Below are 19769 nucleotides of genomic sequence, written 5' to 3'. Positions count from 1 at the left end.
GTTTGCCGATGATACGAAGTTAGGTGGACAGGCAGGTAGTACTGAGGAAGGGGGGAGGCTGCAGAAGGATCGAGACAGTTTGGGAGAGTGGTCCAGGAAATAGCTGATGAAATTCAACGCAAGCAAATGTGAGGTTTTGCACTTTGGAAAAAAGAATACAAGCATGGACTACTTTCTAAACGGTGAGAAAATTCATAAAACCAAAGTACAAAGGGATCTGGGAGTGCTAATCGAGGATTCTCTAAAAGTAAACATGCAGGTTGAATCAGTGATTAAGAAAGCGAATGCAATGTTGTCATTTATCTCAAGAGGGTTGGAATATAAAAGCAGTGATATGCTACTGAGCCTTTATAAAGCTCTGGTTAGGCCCCACTTGGAGTACTGTGTCCAGTTTTGGGCCCCACACCTCAGGAGCACTGGCACTGGAGTATGTCTAGCGGAGATTCACACGGATGATCCCTAGAATGGCAGGTCTAACATACGAGGAACGGTTGAGGATCCTGGGATTGTATTCATTAGAGTTTAGAAGGTTAAGGGGAAATCTAATAGAAACTTACAAAATAATACATGGCTTGGAAAGGGTGGATGCTAAGAAATTGTTTCCGTTAGGCGAGGAGACTAGGACCCGTGGGCACAGCCTTAGAATTAGAGGGAGTAAATTCAGAACAGAAATGTGGAGACATTTCTTCAGCCAGAGAGTGGTGGGCCTGTGGAATTCATTGCCATGGAGTGCAGTGGAGGCCGGGATGCTAAATGGCTTCAAGGCACACATTGATACATTCTTGATGTCACAAGGCTACGGGGAGAATGCTGGTAAGTGGAGTTGAAATGCCCAGCCATGATTAAATGGCGGAGTGGACTCGATGGGCCGAATGGCCTTACTTCCACTCCTATGTCTCATGGTCTTATAATCTAACAGTAAGCACAATTCTCAGGAAGAATTAGCAATAGGAGCGTAAAGGAGGAAATTAAAGACTTTTCTTATGCACATGGTCGTCCAAAATGGAAAGTATTTCAAGCAACAACTGAAACTTAGTAAATTATAATATTTAAGAAAAAGATCAGTTAACAGTCAATGAGAAAAAGCAATGGAATAAAAATGGAATAAAATTAACATAAACAGCTCTAAATGGCTGGTGGCACTAGCATGTTAAATGGCTTTCTTCTGAAAATTTTAAAAGACTTTTGACAGTCAAAACTCTTGCTGTCAGCAGAAAAGCAATCGCAATGTATAACATAAGGAAGTTGCAAGTACCTACCATGTATATACTTGACAACATTGAGACTGAGTCCATGGCGAGATATGGTCATTAGTACTTCTCCTGCACTTTTTCTCCAGAGGATATTATGTGGAGGACACCAAGAGGTTATAGCACTGAACAGAAGCTGGAGGTCATCTTTCTGGGCTAGCTCTTCTGCTGGTGACACATACTTGCAAAGTTTCACCAAAATCTAACAGTAAAAAATAAGTTACAAACTAAATGTCAAATTAGTGGCCATTTAAAGTCATACAGCACAGAAACAGACCCTTCAGTCCAATTTCGGTCTGTGCCGACCAGACATCCCAATCTGACATATTCCCATTGAATAGCATTTGGCCCATATCCCTGTTCCTATTCATACAGCCATCCAGATACCTTTTAAACATTGTAATTACACCTGTTTCCACACTTTCTCTGGCAGCTCGGTCCATAACGCACCACCCTCTGCGTGAAAAAGTTACCCCTTCATTCCTTTTTAAATTTTCCCCTGCTCAGCTGAAACCAATGCCCTCACTTTTGGAGTCTTCCCTACTCACCCCCCACCCTACACACAGGAAAAAGACCTTGATCACTGACACTATCTATGCCCCTCATGATTTTCTAAACCTCTGGGTCACCCTACAGCCTCCAACATTCCAGGGAAAAAAGCCCGTGTCAATTCAGCCTCTCTCTTACAACTGAAACCCTTCAGTCCCAGCAACATCCTTGTAAATCTTTTCAGCATCCTCTCAGGTTTAACAACAAGTTTCCTAGAAAAGGGTTACCAGAAATGTACACAGTATTCTAAAAATATTATAAAATTGAATTTTATATAATGTTGGTCATTGTCAACCTTCATACAACTGTTAACCTTTCAGAACAATTGCTTTATGAATGCTGAAAAGCTGAGTAATTCAGCAATCATCAAATCATCACTCACAATCATGGGATTTTTTTTAATTATACCTTTATTCAAGTCGTACCACAGTCATTAATAAAACACAATTTGCTTATTACTTCAATAATTAGCAGCACTCATTTTGGACTAAGGTTGATAGGTTTGACCAAAACACAAACTAACTGATTTAGTGAGATCTGAGATGAAAATCGAGCCAGCAGTGCCTTCTTTCAGTCATAATTGTTCCCCAGATACCTTTGAAGTTATAAGCAGATCCAATATCTGGCAGTTTTTTGATTCTATCAATGCAGGAATTATTCAGTTAACAAAAAATGCTATTCTACATTATTTTGTACAGGAGAAACACCTGGAAATGTAGCACATTGATGAGTGCTAGCTCTTCAAACTTTCCCAAGAAATTGAGGCATTCAAGAGAGAAGTTGATGATTATTTGCATAGAAATAGTGTGCAAGACTATGAAGAAAAAGCAGGAGATTGTCACTGGTAATGCTGCTTGAAGAACTGCTGCAAATACAAATATTGTTTGAACACGATTTAAACTTTCTACACGATTCTGTGGAAAAATAAACAGTTTCACTTAAGGTGCAAAACTGGACTGCGCTGGTGGTGGTGTGGAAATGGTTAGTACTGCTACTTCCACCTCTGACTGAGATTCACTTCGACACCAGAATGATGGTATAAATCTTTCTCAAATATAGATTGATGATAATTTTTGGTGGTTCCAAAGCTTTCTGAAAAGTTGGCTGACCTTTGTTGGGTTCATAAATAGGTGCATTTAAAGTTTAAGGGGAGAAACCAATTTACACATCACTATCCAAAACAATAGAAAATTCTCAGATGATTTTGAGATATTAGAACCAGTGTAATCATCACATTTTCTATCTTTGATTCATGTCAATCCATTTAGCTTCCCTAATACAACGTTAGAAAAATTAGAGCATGACATCGTGTTTAGCACGGAAATGCATTTAAAATAGATAAAGCACATGGTAATCTTGCGATTCTCATGCTTATTTCTAACTGGTATCCTATTGGATCCTGAGATGCATTTCAACCTCGAATCTGTGCCATCACTAAGACAACCAATTTCCACCTCTAACATCCACCAAATGACCATCCTCAGCTTATCTGCTACTGAAAATCACATTGGTGCTTTTGTCAACTCCAGATTTAAATACATTGCACTTCTGGCTGGTCTCCTACTTTCTAGCCTCCATAAAGTTGAGGATATTCAAAACTCTGTTGCTCCTCTCAACTTACAGCATGTAGTACTCCTCCATCACCCCTGTTCCATTGACCTCTGTTCGCTCATGGCTAAGCTATCTTAATTTTACAATTCTCATGTTTGTTTGAAGTCCCTCCATTGTCTTGCCCCTATGTTGATGCAATAACCTGCAACCCAGACTCAAACATATCCTTCTAATTTGGGCCTCTTGTACATTCCCTTTCATAATTGCTCTACCGTTCATAGCTATGCTTTCAGTTACCTTAGCCCCAAGCTCTGAAATTCCTTTATGCCTTTTTATATCTCTATCTTGTATTTTAATCTTTAATTCATTGCAGTCCTCCTTTATGCTGGCTTTTCTAATGGTTGAGCAGGAAACTCAACCATCCACAAAATTCAACCCAATCTTCCTTTATGCAGCTCAGAACCAAACTTTGTTTCATTACACTTCTATGAAGTGTCTTGGGAGGTCTCATTGTGTTGATTATGCCACATAAGTCAGTCAGTCATTATTGTGGTGCGACCATCACTTAAGAATCAAAAACGCAATATTGAAAAGCTCGGAATCGGAAATAAAAACAAATTGCTGCAGGAACTTAACAGATCTGGCAGCAGTTATGAAGAGAGAAATAGAATTATGTTGCAAGTTGAACATGACCTTTCTTTTAAAACAAAATCAATTAAAGAATACTGTTCAACTTAGATCAGACTGTTAATGACCTCCACAACTGAAGTTGAATAGGGGTAATAGTTTGTGTTAGTCTGTAAGCAATACATCTCAAAATCTAATGTATGAATTTCAACAAAACTTTGTACACAGAGCAGAACCCCAGGAAACTTTTTGGCAAATTTGTAGAAATGGGTCCTGAAATTCTTAAAAAACCTCAGGGTGAAACAACCTTTTCTATAATGACAATTGTAGGTTGTCTTAGGGTCCTAGAGGTGGACCTTACAGTCCAACTCATCCGTGCTGACTAGATATCCTAGATTAATTTAGTCCCATTTGCCAGCATTTGACCTCTAAACTTTCCCTATTCAACCCTTCCAGATGCTTTTTAAATATTGTAATTGTAGTAGACTCGACCACTTCCTCCTGGCAGCTCATTCAATACACGCACCAACTCTGCGTGAAGAAGTTGTCCCTTAGGTCCCTTTTATATCTTTCCACACTCACTTTAAATCTATGCCTCTGGTTTTGTGCTCTGCTATCCTGGGAAAAAGACCTTGGTTATGCTCCTTATGATTTTATAAACTTCTATAAAAAGGTCACCCCTCGACCTCAGGTGCTCCAGGGAAAATACCCAGAGCTCATCCAGCCTCTCCCTACAACTCAAACCCTCCAACCCCAGCAACATTCTTGTAGATCTTTTCTGAACTCTTTCAAGTTTCACAACATCCTTCCTGTAGCAGGATACCAGAATAGAACACAGTATTCCAAAAGTGCCCTCCCCAACGTCCTGTACAGCCTCAACATGGTCTCCCAACTCATTTTATTTAAAGAATGAGAATGCTATGGATTGCCTCAGCTGCTGTGGATAAGTTTGCTGTCAAAGTGTAAGCAGAGGTTTCAGAGCAGGCTGTTGAATGTGGATTGGCCTGAAGCCTTCTCCGAGATGGAACGTCCTAATGAAAAGATTTCTCTTTTGAGATGAGTAGTAAAAAGCAATCAGGCAGAGAAAAAAAAATCTATGAAGAGCTGCGTAATTGTAATAGCACTGAGTTAGCATGGTGTGAGCAGATCAATTCCCTCCTGTGAGCGCCTCTTAATTTGTTAAGTACAGAGCTGATGGATAGCTAGCTTAGCAATGGGTGAAACCATTTACAGTGACTATGTCATGACGGAGTATCGGGAAAAATGCTAAGTAGATTCAAACACAATCATTTTTCACCTGTACAAACACCTTCTGCAACAGTGCCCGCCGTTCACTAAGTGGTAAATCTGTCTGTGCCCCTCCAGGTGCATCAGGCACATGTGGGAGATCGAAGAATAGATAGAGGCATTTAACCAGAGTGGAAGGCAAAGACATTGTAGTCATATAGTCCACAGTCTTCTGTTATTAATGAAACAAAAAAAAAGATTTTTAATTCACATTTAATAACATTGTGATCTGGCAAAAAATCAAACACCTCAAAACGTAATTATAAGCAATAAAACTAAAAGTACTCAACCAAGTCATAGGTCTAAGGTCTCATCCACTTAATTCATTCAAAGGAGCCTGTTCGTTCATTAGTATCACATGGGTCAAACAGATAGTATTCCATTTTAAAGAGAAGAACAACTAAATTGGACTGAACATGAATGAATTATCTCTTGCTGGTCACCCACTGGATGTGGTTCTCATTCAACAACCCATCTAATGCAAAAATCTTTTTTTAAAAATTAAAGCTCATACTTTGTAATTGATAACTTCTCCACTGGAGCTTCTATCTATGCCTCACTTCCAAGGTTAGTTTCTGACAACAGATTTCTGGCACTAATCATGGTCTCTCAACATCTACCTCTTTCGCATGAAGGCAACTTTATTGCAAATTATACCTCCAACACAACCACCCCTTTCCAGCTAAAAACACTGAAAAACATGCTGATTTTGAAATAAAAAATTCCCATTTTAGGAAAACTATTATTTCTATTATATATTAAGTATATATTAGAAAAGATTCCGCTTGTCATTTGATTTGCTCTTTGGTTGGGGAAGTATCCTCCCTTCAGTCAAGCAATTCATTCAAATAAAGTTAACAATATGGAAAAAAAACAAACCAAATTCTATTTTTCTCCAACTCAACTACCTTTCTTGATTTTCATAATTTTGTTTGTGGTATTTAAAGTAGAACTAAATTAATAGATGGCTGGCCAAGGGACAGAAAACAAAAATATTTAGTTAATGGACATTTTGCAGAATTGGCAAGATGTGAAAAATGCTTTGTACCAGGACTTAACCACTTGTTTGTTTTCAAAACAAAAATCGTTACTTGGAATCCCTCACCAACATCCATAGCCCCTCTCTCACCACCCCAAATCCTTAATCCTGGTCTTACATTTAATGCCAATTTGTATAAAATTCAGAATCTCAGTTGCCTTTTCATTTCCCCTTTCATTTTTAAAGAAATGTGCAGTTTCAGCCCTCGATATCTTTATGCCTACTTTGTTAGGAATTCAATCAATTAGGGTATATTTTCATTGATACCTCTTCAACCATAATAGCAAGATGTGGAGGTGCTGGTGTTGAACTGTTAGACAAAGTCATAAGTCACTCGACACCAGGTCACAGTCCAACAGGTTTATTTGAAATCACTAGCTTCGTCAGCTGAATTCTGAGTTTCTATAAGAAATCTATAGTGTCGCAATAGAAATGCAAGGGAGTTCCTTGTAGAATGGGTTTCAAGATGCCATCAACATAGACAAAGGTTCTCATACAGGATTCCATTGCCTGAAACAAGGTGTATTGGCTTTCTTCTGAAGGCAGTAGTAGTCTCCTATGCAAGAAGTACGTGGGATGAGAGCACATAAGGTACTCTGAAGGTCTGGCTAAAAGGTCTTGATCAGTCTGCTGAGTTGTCGGGTGTGTTCTTTGGTTTGATCGGCAGGTAATTATCTATAGTGTTCCTGGTTGTTCAATTTCAGTATGCTTCTTTGCGGTAGTCCGTTATTTATATTCTGCATGACGATGGCTCCTCCTTTGTCTGATGGCTTGATGACCATGTTTCAGTTGGTCTTGAAGGAATGAAGGAGTTGCCTTTTGCTTGTGAGATGTTCTGGGCTATCTTATGAGCGTGGCTGACAAATCTGGTGATGATGCCAGTTGAAGCATACATATCGGGCCTAGAGCAGCAACCTTCCAGAGGGGTCCAATTCGACTCTTTCTTCTTTGGTTGCTATACTGTGGATCTCCGTGCGAACTGTTCCAGTTCACCAGTTGTCTCATTGGGCTTACTGCTGACATCTTGGGGTTTGTGGAAGAATTACTGGAGCCTCATTTGCCTGATGAATTCCTCAGTGTCTGCTGCGAAACCAACGGGATCAGTTTTGGTATTGGGGCAGAAATTGAGACCTCAGCTAAGAACTTCTATTTTGTCTGGTTGAAGGGCGAGGTCAGACAAGTTGATGGGCTTCCCTCTGGAGGTACCAGTTTCACCGTGGTACAGGGAGCGGCTTAGTTACTACTGTTGGTGATGTTGAGCTTCTTAAGTTTCCTGTTCTTAATGTGCATGTAGGTGCTGTAGTTCCGTTGCATTGTCTCATAGTTGGGGTCTAAGCACAGGCTGAGAAAATGCACTCTTTCTCACTTCACCCGACGAAGGAGCAGCACTCCAAAAGCTTGCAATTTCAAATAAACCTATTGGATTATCTGGTATCATGAGACTTCCGACTTTGACCAGCATTGCATGATGTCATTCCCATCGCATTCATCTATAAATCATTCCTACAAATGGAAAGTAGTTGCCCTGCGTGCACAATTGCCCCTGCACAGAATCACGAATGAATTATCAACCAATTTCGCAGCCTGCCCTGCCACATTCAGTGATTATACACATACCTCAGATCTCTCTGCTCCTGCATTTCTTTTACTATTGTACCCTTTATTTCATATTGTTTCTCTTCATCCTTCTTGTCAAAATGCATCATTTCACACCTCTCCACATCAAATTTCAGCTGTCAAAGGTCAGCCCATTTCAGTCTTTATCCTCTTAAGGTTTACACCATTCTCACTTTCAAACCTCAGGTCTTCAATCTGATATTACATATCTGTGAAACACTGAGTGCAATTAACTTTTGTTTTACTGTTAATTCCCACCACTTCACAAAAAAAAACATAGAAAATAGGGGCACAAGTAACCCATTCGGCCCTTCAAGCCTACTCCTCTAATCATGCTGATCATGGCTAATATGTTCAATAGCATATTAATGCTTTCCCCCATATCTGTTGATCTCTTAAGCCCTAAATGGTATATCCACTTTCTTCTTGAAATCATATTATGTTTTGGCCTCAATTGCTCTGTGGTAGGAAATTCCACAGGCTCAGCATTATGGGTAAGAAATTACTCTTCATCTCAGTCTGTAACTTTAGATTGTGACCCCTGGTTCTGGACCTCCCCGGCATCAAGAATATTCTTTCAGCACTACTCTTGCAGTGTATCACTAAAGTTCCCTATTGTCTCCAGACATCAGAACTACCAAAGCTGCCTTGGTGCAGGTCTATTTCTTCAATATCCATTCAACCCAGGCCCAACTCTGACTCCAGATTGTAATTTTGAAGATGGGTTGTACACTAAGATTACACATCAATATGATTGCAAAACCTTCCCTTTCTGATTAGGACAACAATCCATGCATGAAGTCTGTTAAGAAAGTTCAGCTTGGGGAAAAAAAAACACCTTCGTAATAATTCACAAATCACTGCTATTGTAGTTTTAATTCAGTGCAATGTGATACAGATTTAGCTCAAAACAAATGTGCTTTTCACGAATTAAAAAAAAAAGTAACTCACTCAGATGAAAATAAAAATTCAAGACAGGTGACAGAGAATAAATTTAAAACAATGAGGCATAAAGAATTAAAGATTAATGGACAGCAAAGTTCCCACTAAGTTTTGCTGGAGTGTGGCAGCTCAGCACCCTCAAAGACACCATGCAAGCAATGGTGTGAGAATGCATACATCCTCACTTAAAAAAAAATGGACCGTAACTTGAAAGAATTGATTGAACACAACAAAATTTAAAGAGAACAGCAGTAGAAAGACAATTACAAGATAAGATGCTGTTTCCCATTTTGTCTCAGCATTAAGTTAGAGATCTCAGTATAAAAACAAAACTTAACTCAGAGTAAAACAATATAACATGAAGTGATATTTTGTAATTCAGCTTCAAAATAATGGAATTGCAAATACCTATCAAGCAAACCATAATACTGTACACGTTCAGGAGTTAGCAAACAATGAATACAATTTTGTAGGATTCGTACTTAATTGAAACACCTTGAAGACCTAGCCATGCTAGCTAATACACCAAGCATGCCTAAGGTTTCGTTTCAACTAACCTGCCCAGAAGATGCAAGTAAGTTGATTGTAGTGAGAAGCATCCAGCCTCTGCTTGATTCTTCACTTTGATTAATCTCCAGAAATTGAACAATGGCACGACTAGCTGCCTCTGTTGACAGAAGAAAATCATAAATAGACATACTGTGGCAAGGAACATATTAAAAACTGGATACAGGATGACCCAACAGTTTGATAATTACACTGACAAAATGATTTATACTGTCAAAAACACCACAAATACAAATTCTAGAAATAAAACACCACATTTATACAGTGCTTTGCTGTACACAGACTTAGACAAATTAACTGCAGCACAAGATTTTAAAGTAACATAAGGATAAAAATATTGAACCTTTATGGGAAAGAATAAATAGTGAAGTATTTTGTTGTTCTATTGCAGTACAGCATTGAACAGAGAGCAGCATAAAACCAGTGTACTGACATCACAACTAAATTTTCTGGAAGGTACAATGACAGTGGTTTGCTCACATATTTGATGTGGTTATGACAAACAAAATGCACACCAGAAACCTATATGCCTTTTCATTTTCCAATAGGAAAATATTTAAATGAAATGTCAAAACCTAAGTGTCACTGATCTGCATTATTGTCTGACAGATGCAGGTATGGAGTCACAATTTCTGAGGTGGTAACTTAATTTGGAAACATAAATGGATAAACTCTAGCAGATTCTATCAAACTCCCAAAAGGAAAGAAAATCTCAAAGAATAGCTCCTCAAAAGTTGTTAGATAGCAACCTTGACAAGGGCGTGGAATTATGATGGTTGCCAGTCTCCCTTTTCATCAGGAAGGTTAGGTAGCGTGAAGGTATCAAAAAAGTCTCCATTGGGATCCACTTATTTTCAAGTCTGTAATTTCATCTGTTCATTCTATTTATGTTACTATTAGTTCAATAGGGCATCAATGGTCTTTCATTAAAAGAAAAGACACCGCCTGTTAATGCTAAAACAATATCACACTACTTTCACTCATACTCTACCCACACTAACTTTTTTTGCAGATGTACAATATTTCTGTACATGCATGTGGTTTCCATTTGATGATATTTCTTATATTATAGTTAGAACAATTATTCAGTTCTTCACCTTCCTTTGAAGAGCATCCAAATAATAAATGCTATGCCTGACATGGGATACTAAAGTAGAACTAAAACAGAGAAAGAATGATTATACAGATCAGAAGCAAGACGTGGTAAATAAGTCGGAATATCAGATCAAGTAATGCATAAGAAGTTGAAAAGCTAATACAGGATGCAAGAAAGCTACGAGTAAAGATTAGTATGCAACATTAAACTGAATCCTAAGACAGGAGGGCCAAATCTCCTGGTAAGGCGACAATTGCTGAAGTGGAAACAGGAGTCAAGTTTCAAGATCTTGTGGAAGTCTCGAACCATCTAACCCAATTAGAGGTGCTCAAGAAGTTCAAACTTCTAATGAACAACTGTCAGACATATGGCATCCTCTGTAAAAGTCCCCAACTTTGGATTAGAGGTGGAAAATTTGAATAGTTCCAAGTTAGAGGAATGTAAAGCTCATCTAAACTCCCAGCTAACAATAAAAAAAGTGACCTCACCAGATTCACCCCTGAACTCCATGCACATCCCCCAGTGACCCAAACCCTCTAATGAAGAAATGGTATGATTCTGTAAAACTTGCAAGTACACGTTTAACATCAGGACAGGATATTGTCCTTTGCTGGTTGGGATATTGTCTCCTGCGGCCCCTTTGTTCCTAAATTAATTGGTTTTTAAGTGCTTTCAAGATGTAAATGAATAACGTTTATCCTCACAGTTGAATTTTGTCAGTTTACTATACAACTTTGGTGATCTCTTTAGCCACAAAGTCTGGGTTGTCATCAGTTGCCATCAAGGTTTGGACTACAGCTTTAATCATACAGCATGGAAACAGGCCATTTGGCCTAACTCATCCATGACTACCAAGTTTCCAAATCTAAATTAGTTGCATTTGCCTGCGATGGGCCAAGTCTAAATCTTAGAGGTCCTCAGATGCTGCCTGAATTGCTGTGCTCTTCCAGCACCACTGATCCCAAGTCTAAATCTTTTCTATCCATGTACCAATCCAAATGTTGGAATTATACCGGCCTCTACCACTTCCTCTGGCAGCTTATTCCATAGACGCACCAATTTCTGTGCAAAAACGTTTCTTTATTCTTTGCTTTTCAAAAGAAGCAACACTGCCTGGGATTTCTTGCCAGATACTTCTTTCTCTTGTATTGTTCTCTCAATGGATGATCATTCCATTGAGTTTCAACATGAACCTTAATATTATCTGACCCAAGTTTAAGCTGTGACAATGTTACAGTCTGAGGAAGGTTACCAATAGTCATACAAACTGCATGCTTGACCAGGGCTCTGATGTTGTGTTTTAATTCCAGACATTTTTGCCCTTTGAAGTACCTTAAGTGTTGACCACTTTGCTCTCATGATGTTTCAAAATCCATCCCCTGTCAGTGACGTCCAAATACTTAATGTTTGGAGTAGGTCTCACAGAGAATGGCAGAGCAGACTTGATGGGCTGAATGGCCTAATTTCTGCTCTTAAGTCTTACAGGGTTTATATATAGATGGGTTTATAGCACAGCTTTGTACATGTTTTGTTGCAACAACAATAAATGCTAGAAGTCACAGCAGGTTAGACAGAGTTGGAGATAGCCCTGCATCTGCAGTCCTCACTAAGTCCAAAACTTTGACTCTTTTGCTCCTCAGATGCTGTCTGACCAGCTATGCTTTTTTCAGCACCACACTTCATTGACCCATAAAGAGACAGCAAGCTAACGCTTCGAGTCTAAATGACACTTCATGAGAGCTTCTACAGGGGATGGATTTTGAAAGGCTCCTCGAAACTCAAAATGGAATGACTACCAATGGGAAACCAATACACAAGAAGGAACTACCTGGGGAGCAATCCCAGACAGTGTCAGAGGAAGACAGCACAGAGACTGACCCTTTGGTCTAACCAGTCCATGCCGAACGTAATTCCAAAATAAAATAGTCCCACCTGCCTATTTCTGGCCCATAGTGGTGTTGTTTCCTTCTAAAAGGGACCTAAGGAGCAACTTTTTCACGCAGAGGGTGATGCATGTATGGAATGAGCTGCCAAAGGAAGTAGTGCAGGCTGGTATAATTACGACATTTAAAAGGCATCTGGTTAGGTATAGGAATAGGAAAGGTTTAGGAGGGATATGGACTAAGTGCTGGCAAATGGGACTAGATTAGTTTAGTATATCTGTCGGCATGGATGAGTTGAACTGAAGGGTCTGTTTCTGTGCTGTACATCTCTATGACTACTGATCAAGCTGATTGAGCCATAAAGCACATTGCTCTGGCTGGGGTCTGTGGCAGGTGGTGAGGGAACAAGAGGCAAACATATTTGAATTCATCTTCGAGGAGAAAGTGAGGTCTGCAGATGCTGGAGATCAGAGCTGGAAATGTGTTGCTGGAAAAGCGTAGCAGGGCAGGCAGCATCCAGGGAACAGGAGAATCGACGTTTCGGGCATAAGCCCTTCTTCAGGAATTCCTGAAGAAGGGCTTATGCCCGAAACGTCGATTCTCCTGTTCCCTGGATGCTGCCTGACCTGCTGCGCTTTTCCAGCAACACATTTCCAGCTTTGAATTCATCTTCACCAACATGACTTTCAGTTTATCTGTCCATGACTGTATCAAGAAGAGTGACCACCTCATCATTTTTGTCGAGATAGTGTTGGGTGGCACTATCATGGTACTAAATGCTATAAGACTCCAAACAGATCGAGCAATTCTATAGGTACTGCAGGCCATCAGTATAACAATTGTACTCCAATCTCAGCCCCAACATTCTAACATTATCATTAAGCCAAGGAGTAAATTGGGCCCAAGGAAGATTGCAGGAGCACCAGAATGCATGCCAGCAGCAGCAGCACGAGACATATCAAAAGAAGTGTCAACCTGGTGAAGATATAAACCAGGATGTGTGTCTCAAAGAACATAAACAGCAAATGAGGCAGGGTTAAGCAAGTTCTAAGCTCTGCAGCGCTGACATACCCAGTCAGAAATATGATGGATAATTAAACAATTCACTGAGGTGGTGGCTCCACAAAATATCCCTATTCTCAATGCTGGGGGGAGAAGGCCATCAAAAAATAAGACTAAAGCATTTGAAATAATCTTAAGCCAGAGGTACCAAGTCCAGGTTCCTCTAAAAGGTGCCCAGCAACACATGCCATGATTACACCAATACAAGCTGCTTCACTGGATATCAAGAAATAGGTGGAGGCACTTGATGCAAGGTTTAGGTCCTGACAACATCCTAGTATTGTACTGAAGAAGTGTCCTTCTGAACTTTACCCATGCCTAACTAAGTTGTTGCACACAGCCACAACAATGGTACCTACCTGACAGTATGGAAAATCACCCAAGTACATCCTGCACACAAACTGCAGGCCTATTCAAATCAATGGACCAATGTCCCAATGTTTCACTCTTGATCATCAGTAAATTGATGGAAGCGGCCATGAACAGCACTATCAAGCCACTGAGCAATAACCTACTCACTGATGCCCCATTTGGGTTCTACCAGGGACATTCAACTAGAGTCAGCAGGAATCAGAGGGAAACTCTCCATTTGCTGGAGTCATACCTGGCACACAGAAGATGGTTGTGGTTGTTGGAGGTCAGTCATTCCAGTCATTGAGCATGGATGAATGAATTCCTCAGGATATATTCTAGGCCCAACCACCTTCAGCTGCTTCATCAATGACTTCCCCTACATCATAACGTCAAAAACACAGACATTCACTGATAATTGCGCAATGTTCACCACCATTTGTAGCTCCTCAGATACTGAAGCAGTTTGTATCCAAATACAGCACGACCTGACAATATCGACACTGGCACTGAAAAGTGATAAGTAACTTTCATGATACACAAGTGTCACTTCTTGTCCATTCCATGACATTAACATCACTGAATGACCAACTTTCAACATCCTGAGATTATCATTAACCTGAGAGTGAAGTGGACTAGCCATACAAATATTGGGGTAACAAGAGAGGTCAGAGGCTAGGGATCCTATGAGTAACTCACCTACCGACTCCCAAAACCTATCCATCATCTATAAAACACAATGTGAAAGAATACTCCCTATAGTGCCTGTAACAAGGGCAGCCAGGTGGACATTCTATGAGTTCCCTAACTGGACCAGATTAACAGCCCTAATCAAAAAGCACTGGTTAACAGATGAAAAAAAATGTCAGATATCCTGTTCACTCACAGCTGGTTCTGAGGGAGCTGGATCAGTGTCAAGGATGTTCCACCTGGAAATAAAGAATGACTTGGTGACAGGATACTGGCCTTTGTGGAGTTATTTTAGTGGCGACAAGAGAAGAGCACGCTCCTGAAGAAATTTGCTCACAACAGCTATCTTTGAGCCTGGTGAACATTTCTGGCATCATGCCGTTATTTGGGAAGTGTGACTCATTTGATTCTGCTGTTGAAAACTGAACCCAGTATAGGTCAAGAATGTTTTTTTTTCCCCAGGTAAATGACATCGGGCAGATGAAAAGCAACTTGTAATTCTCCTGACAGTTTGTGAACTCGCATCATTTTCAGTTATTAGAAGCCCAATTTTCCTTGAGGCAGCAGATACTAAAACCTTTCAAGAGTTGTTGGATTTAGTTAAGGAATAATATGACCGCAAGCTTCCCTCAACTCAAAATGCTATTGGTTTTACTCAGCAATTTGAGGGATGGGAACACCACTTGAGTGAAGGCAGTTGCATAGCCACACACAGGACATATCCTGAACAGAGGGCCTCTAGGTCAGCCCACAACAAAATCTTAAAACAAAGCCACACCTCGGCCAAACAATTAAAACTTTCTTCAGAATCCAGGCAGACAACCCATTGTTGTTGTTGTCGGTGGCATGCAGACGAAAGACAGCAAAGGAGTCCCACTAGATCTAAACTGAGTAAGAGAACTCATTGGCCTATACCCAGGAGTGTGGAAAATCCACCTACATCTGGTTTGGAATAGTTAAATTGCTTAGCAACATCCAAATCAGAATCAAGCAAGACAAAAGTCTGGTTAGACGGCCACCTACTTCAAATGGATGTCAATACTGCTGTGGCTGTTTCAGTGATCACAGAATCAGTCCTTACAATTCACCCTGGACTCCTACCCTCAAGTTTGCACAACATCTTGGCTAAACCGAGAACCCATACCAGGAAACCTTTACATATTAAGAGTACAACTTCAATTCCAGTCTCTTATGAGAAGCAGCTGGTTCAGTTATCACTGATTGTAGTAAAAGCCGTGGGCCCAAGCTTGAGCGGGCAAAATTGGTGGAGAAGGATTCACCTAGATTGGCTCAACATTTTGACTAGAAAATGGTTGCTGAGTGAAATCCGAATTACATACCCAGAATTTTTTCAGGAAGGTCTAGGGACGAAAGGAGCCAAAGCAACCTTACATGTTGACCAGGAAGCAATTCCACGATTCTGCAAGGCCTGCCCAGTGCCATCTGCCTTATGGACAAAAGTAGAGGCAGAAATCAGAAGGCTGGAAAAGTGAAGGAATCATCAAACCATCCCAATTTGTGGAATAAGCAGCACCAATTATACTGATTGTGAAGTCTGACAGGTCGGCTCACCGTTGTGGGGATTTTAAAAAACAAACCACTTTTCGCAGCAAGATAAATACCTAATCCCTTGCATAGAAGATTTATACGCAAAACTGTCAGGAAGGCTGTTCCTTCGCAAAACTGGGCTTGAACTATGCGTACTTGTAATTGCAATTAGATAAGGATTCTTGTAAGAATGCTACAATTAGTAATCATAAGGCTTTGTACCAATATGCAAGACTGCCATTTGGCTATCAGCCTGTGCAATTTTACAAGGTCTACCCCAGGTCATCATTTATCTGGATGTGCGAACAACAGGGAAGACCAATAAGGAGCAATTGGATATGGTCCACAGACCTTTCATCCAGCTGGGCGTACGCCCTAGAAGGGAAAAATGCATGTTCCTGACACCCCAAGTGACCTACTTGGGCAACAGAGTTAACAAGACCGGGTAACACCTGTTGGAAGATAAAGTGAGGGTGATCAAAGGAGCCCCAGCTGCCACATCCATAACTGGAGCTTAGAGCTTTCCTTGGGCTCGTCAATTACTACAAATAGTTCATCATAATTGGCTTCCATCCTGGCATTTTTATATCAAATCTTATAAAAGGGTCAGCCTTGGAAATGGTCACACAGTTAAGCCGTAGCTTTGAGTGAAGTAAAGAAACAGCTATTATCCTCGAAGATCTTGGCACACTATGATCCCAAGCGAGAACTGATATTGACATTTGAGATCTCCCCGCATGGCATCAGGGCAGTATTAGCTCATAGGTAGCCCAACGAAGAGGAATGCACAGTAGCGTAGCATCCGTAACTTTGATTAATGCAAAATGTAAATATGCCCAGGTAAAGGAGGATGGTTTGGCAGTCATATTTGGAGTCAGGAAGCTCCACCAGTAATTTTACAGACATAAATTTGCAATAACAAGGGACCGTAAACCTTTGCTTGGTCTACTTAAAGAGGACAAGGCAGTGCCACCCAGAGCTTCAGGCAGAGTTCAGCAGTGGGCTTTAATACCAAGTGCATATAATTACAAGTTGGAACACCGTCTGGGAAGCCAAGCAACAAATGTGGATGCATTGAGCTGCTTCCTGTTGGCAGATCCACCAGCAATGTTGCCCCCACTGGGAGAATCAGTAATAGTTTTATTTTTTGTGGACACGTTTCTGGTCACAGCTGACAATGTCAGACTTTGGACGAGAAACATCCAGTCCTTTCAAAACAAACAGCCTGTGGCGATGGGGGAGGCCAAGGGGCTGTCACAATCAGAATTGAAACCCTTTGGACCTGGAGAGACCAGATCACAATGGAGGGCGGCATATTATTATGGGAAGCAAGAGTGATTTTCCCGAGCAAAGGTTGCCGTGAGATACTGGCTGAACTCCAGAGTCATCCAGGGGTTTACAAAAAAAATTATCTTGGTGAGACGTTATGTCTAGTGACCAGTTTTGGATACAAACATATTTGCGTTAGTGGGGAAACACCCAGAATGCCAACAAGGACAAAAAAAGACCACCAGCAGCTCCCCCACATTCGAGAGAGTGGCTGGATAAACCCTGGACTTAGTTACACATGGACTACGCGGGTCCTTTTAGATTAGATTAGATTAGATTAGATTCCCTACAGTATGGAAACAGGCCATTTGGCCCAACAAGTCCATACCAATCCTCCGAAGAGTAAACAACCCAGACCCATTCCCCTACCCTATATCTACCCCTGACGAATGCACCTAACACTATGAGCAATTTAGCATGACCAATCCACCTGACCTGCACATCTTTGGATTGTGGGAGGAAACCAGAGCACCCGGAGGAAATCCACACAGACACCGGGAGAATGCGCAAACTCGACACAGCCGCCAGAGGCGGGAATCGAACCCAGGTCCCTGGCGTTGTGAGGCAGCAGTGCTAACCATTGAGCCACCGCGCCGCCCCTTCTTAGGTTCTTAGTCATTGTGGATGCCCACTTAAAGTGGTTGGATGTGCACAGAGTTAATGCATCAAAAACAGGAACAATAATAGTAAAACTGCACACATCTTTTGTTTCAAAGCTAAAGGCAGAGACACCAATGTTGGAAAGAGAAATTAAAATCAAAGATGCTCAAGCAGCAAGATTTGGAGGAGCATAGCACCCTTGTAGGATTGTAAAGCTGAAGCAGAAATAGGAAAAGGTAGTCATGGAAGCATTTGAAAAGAAGGACAGAGTGGAGCTCAGGAGTTTATTATAGTTATAGAGTTATACAGCATGGAAACAGACCCTTTGTTCCAAATTCTTGCAGGCAAAATGATCCTTAGACTGCACAACTGTCAGACCATGATCTGGTGTACACAGTCGACAGTGATCATAAAGACATTAAAACTATATTTATTTTTATAAATGCTACACAATTACTGCATAATTGACCATAAGTACTCTTTGGGAATTCAGCACCAAATACTACATGACAGCAAACTTTTGAAAAGCCTTGAAAATTGACCAAAAGTGCAAAACCTTACATGTAGGGGAACTTCACATGCAATATATTAGACAATCAGAACCAGTCGATTAAAAGAGGACTATAAAGGTTGGAAGAGAAAACAAATTGAAGATTTTCTGCTCATTGATTAATAGAATGCTGCAAGCAAGGTTTACAAGAATGGTGACGGAGAAGTGTAAAAAGCTAGATTATTGATCTGGATATCACTAATTTGAAGCTGGCTTCCAAACAGTGCTCCTAACATATAGAAAATTACTCTCACTTCATCTCCGAAGTTATCTAGATTTGAAATGTTAGCTTGCTCTCTCTCCATGAAGGTGGTCTGACCCTCTGTTATTGCCAGCATTCAGTGCACATTCTAGCATCTCCAGTAATTTGCTCCTAAATTACCAGAAGTTTAGTTTGATACTTGCAATGATTTTGACATGCAACAGTGAACTGGGAGTGGTGCAAATCTTTTACATTTTAACTGTCATACTCCATGCTTGAAACATTTTCACAGGCACAAAATTATAAACAACTGTTGTAAATCTAAGCTAAAAATCGCAACTGATAAATGTATTCCAATTTGCAAAACCTCATTACCAGTCCATTTAAGCTGAGGTACAAAAATCTACTCTTAGATGAAACAGAATTGCTAGATCCAGCTTGGGATGGCAGGTATTTCCTGATTTAAATAATTTTCATTGTTGCCTGTGTCACCAGTGCACATCTTGCTTGCCTGACAAGTTTTGTACATACAGAGTTGTACAGCACGGAAACAGCACGCTTCGTTCCAACTCGTCTGCACCAACCAGATATCCTAAATTAATCTGGTCTCATCTGCCATCATTTGCCCCAAATCCCTCTAAACCCTTCCTATTCATGTACCCATGCAGATGCCTTTTAACTGTTGCAATTGTACCAGCCTCCACCATGTCCCTCTGGCAGCTCATTCCATACAGGCACCTCCCACTGCGTGAAAACGCTGCCCTTGGGTCCCTTTCGTATTTTATCCCTCTCACCCTGTCTATTTATTCTATCCATGCCCCTCATGGTTTTATAAACTTCTATAAGGTAACGCCTCAGCCTCTGACAGTCCAGGAAAAATATTCAGCTTCCTCCTATAGCTCAAACTCTCCAATCCGGCAACATCCTTGTAAATCTTTTCTTAACCCTTTCAGGTTTAACAACAAATTTCCTGTAGCAGGGAGGCCAGAAGTGGATGCAGTATTCCAAAAGTGACCTAACCAAAATGTC

The 19769-nt window shown here is 40.6% G+C and overlaps 1 protein-coding gene across 5 annotated transcripts in view; it reads right to left on the bottom strand.

Annotated features, from left to right (window-relative positions):
- The window catches only part of wdfy3 (WD repeat and FYVE domain containing 3), a 402022-nt gene that overhangs the window by 281839 nt on the left and 100414 nt on the right, over positions 1-19769 (bottom strand). For all 5 annotated transcript variants that reach the window (XM_043696098.1, XM_043696088.1, XM_043696116.1 and 2 more), the window contains 3 exons: positions 9420-9529; positions 5275-5436; positions 1260-1452 (listed from right to left, as the gene is read on the bottom strand). In XM_043696098.1, the coding sequence (XP_043552033.1) occupies positions 1260-1452; positions 5275-5436; positions 9420-9529 (465 nt within the window). The remainder of the gene's footprint in view (positions 1-1259; positions 1453-5274; positions 5437-9419; positions 9530-19769) is intronic.

This window comes from Chiloscyllium plagiosum, chromosome 1, assembly GCF_004010195.1.
Source record: "Chiloscyllium plagiosum isolate BGI_BamShark_2017 chromosome 1, ASM401019v2, whole genome shotgun sequence".
In the NCBI taxonomy this organism is placed as follows: Eukaryota; Metazoa; Chordata; class Chondrichthyes; order Orectolobiformes; family Hemiscylliidae; genus Chiloscyllium; species Chiloscyllium plagiosum.
This window is presented reverse-complemented; position numbering and strand designations above follow the sequence as displayed.